Consider the following 2,500-nt stretch of genomic DNA (forward strand, 5'->3'; position numbering starts at 1 on the left):
GTTAACATTGTTTTCACTTTTCATCACTGATGTAGTAAAAGTTATGGATGTGTGATGTAATATATTAACTTATAAACATTTATCTCCTGATTATTAGTGATTAATAAAGAGTAACAGAACTATAACCACAAACTGTTCTAAGTATAAACACTGTATTACTTTACTCATCAAGGGAGTCAAAAAACAAAAAATCACTGGCTGCCCCCTGCCCTCCCTGGCTGCCCCTTGCCCTCCCTGGCTGCCCCCTGCCCTCCCTGGCTGCCCCCTGCCCTCCCTGGCTGCCCCCTGCTCCTACCTGGCTGCCCCCTGCCCTCCCTGGCTGCCCCCTGCTCCTACCTGGCTGCCCCCTGCTCCTACCTGGCTGCCCCCTGCTCCTACCTGGCTGCCCCCTGCTCCTACCTGGCTGCCCCCTGCCCTCCCTGGCTGCCCCCTGCTCCTACCTGGCTGCCCCCTGCTCCTACCTGGCTGCCCCCTGCTCCTACCTGGCTGCCCCCTGCCCTCCCTGGCTGCCCCTTGCTCTACCTGGCTGCCCCTTGCCCTCCCTGGCTGCCCTTGCTCTCCCTGGCTGCCCCCTGCCCTCCCTGCCCTCCCTGGCTGCCCCCTGCCCTCCCTGCCCTCCCTGGCTGCCCCCTGCCCTCCCTGGCTGCCCTTGCTCTCCCTGGCTGCCCCCTGCCCTCCCTGCCCTCCCTGGCTGCCCCCTGCCCTACCTGCCCTCCCTGGCTGCCCCCTGCCCTACCTGGCTGCCCCCTGCTCCTACCTGGCTGCCCCCTGCCTTCCCTGGTTGCCCCCTGCCCTACCTGGCTGCCCCACCTGGCTGCCCCCTGCTCTCCCTGGTTGCCCCCTGCCCTACCTGGCTGCCCCTTGCCCTACCTGGTTGCCCCCTGCCCTACCTGGCTGCCCCTTGCCCTCCCTGGCTGCCCCTTGCTCTCCCTGCTCTCCCTGCCCTCCCTGGCTGCCCCCTGCTCCTACCTGGCTGCCCCTTGCCCTCCCTGGCTGCCCCCTGCCCTACCTGGTTGCCCCCTGCTCTCCCTGGCTACCCCCTGCCCTACCTGGCTGCCCCCTGCTCTCCCTGGCTACCCCCTGCCCTACCTGGCTGCCCCCTGCCCTACCTGGCTGCCCCCTGCTCTCCCTGGCTACCCCCTGCCCTACCTGGCTGCCCCCTGCCCTACCTGGCTGCCCCCTGCCCTCCCTGGCTGCCCTCCCTGGCTGCCCCCTGGCTGCCCCCTGCCCTACCTGGCTGCCCCCTGCCCTCCCTGGCTGCCCCCTGCCCTACCTGGTTGCCCCCTGCCCTACCTGGCTGCCCCTTGCCCTCCCTGGCTGCCCCTTGCTCTCCCTGGCTGCCCCCTGCCCTACCTGCCCTCCCTGGCTACCCCCTGCCCTACCTGGCTGCCCCCTGCTCTCCCTGGCTGCCCCCTGCCCTCCCTGGCTGCCCCCTGCCCTACCTGGCTGCCCCCTGCTCTCCCTGGCTGCCCCCTGCTCTCCCTGGCTGCCCCCTGCCCTACCTGGCTGCCCCCTGCTCTCCCTGGCTGCCCCCTGCTCTCCCTGGCTACCCCCTGCCCTCCCTGGCTGCCCCTTGCTCTCCCTGGCTGCCCCCTGCCCTACCTGGCTGCCCCCTGCTCCTACCTGGCTGCCCCCTGCTCCTACCTGGCTGCCCCCTGCCTTCCCTGGTTGCCCCCTGCCCTACCTGGCTGCCCCACCTGGCTGCCCCCTGCTCTCCCTGGTTGCCCCCTGCCCTACCTGGCTGCCCCTTGCCCTACCTGGTTGCCCCCTGCCCTACCTGGCTGCCCCTTGCCCTCCCTGGCTGCCCCTTGCTCTCCCTGGCTACCCCCTGCCCTACCTGGCTGCCCCCTGCTCTCCCTGGCTGCCCCCTGTCCTCCCTGGCTGCCCCCTGCCCTACCTGGCTGCCCCCTGCTCTCCCTGGCTGCCCCCTGCTCTCCCTGGCTACCCCCTGCCCTACCTGGCTGCCCCCTGCTCTCCCTGGCTGCCCCCTGCTCTCCCTGGCTGCCCCCTGCCCTACCTGGCTGCCCCCTGCTCTCCCTGGCTACCCCCTGCCCTCCCTGGCTGCCCCCTGCTCTCCCTGGCTGCCCCCTGCCCTACCTGGCTGCCCCCTGCTCTCCCTGGCTGCCCCCTGCTCTCCCTGGCTGCCCCCTGCCCTACCTGGCTGCCCCCTGCTCTCCCTGGCTGCCCCCTGCCCTACCTGGCTGCCCCCTGCTCTCCCTGGCTGCCCCCTGCCCTCCCTGGCTGCCCCCTGCTCCTACCTGGCTGCCCCCTGCCCTCCCTGGCTGCCCCCTGCCCTCCCTGGCTGCCCCCTGCCCTACCTGGCTGCCCCCTGCCCTACCTGGCTGCCCCCTGCTCTCCCTGGCTGCCCCCTGCTCCTACCTGGAGGACATTGCAGACTCTCGGGGGCTAAACAGGGCAAAGAAGATCCTGTCTGACCCATCTCACCCCGGCCAAGGCCTCTTCAAACTTCTGCCCTCTGGCTGAAGATAAAGGGTCCTGA

General features: G+C 69.6%; 1 protein-coding gene across 1 annotated transcript in view; it reads right to left on the bottom strand.

Moving 5' to 3' along the window:
* ccdc180 (coiled-coil domain containing 180) overlaps positions 1-2,440 on the bottom strand; it is a gene marked incomplete at its 3' end in the record, with an annotated part of 22,422 nt that extends 19,982 nt beyond the window's left edge. The window contains exon 1 of the mRNA XM_062417949.1: positions 2,339-2,440. Coding sequence (XP_062273933.1) covers positions 2,339-2,440 — 102 coding nt within the window. The remainder of the gene's footprint in view (positions 1-2,338) is intronic.
* Between the last annotated feature and the right edge of the window lie 60 nt (positions 2,441-2,500).

The sequence above is a fragment of the Scomber scombrus genome, chromosome 4, assembly GCF_963691925.1.
Source record: "Scomber scombrus chromosome 4, fScoSco1.1, whole genome shotgun sequence".
NCBI classification, from domain to species: domain Eukaryota; kingdom Metazoa; phylum Chordata; class Actinopteri; order Scombriformes; family Scombridae; genus Scomber; species Scomber scombrus.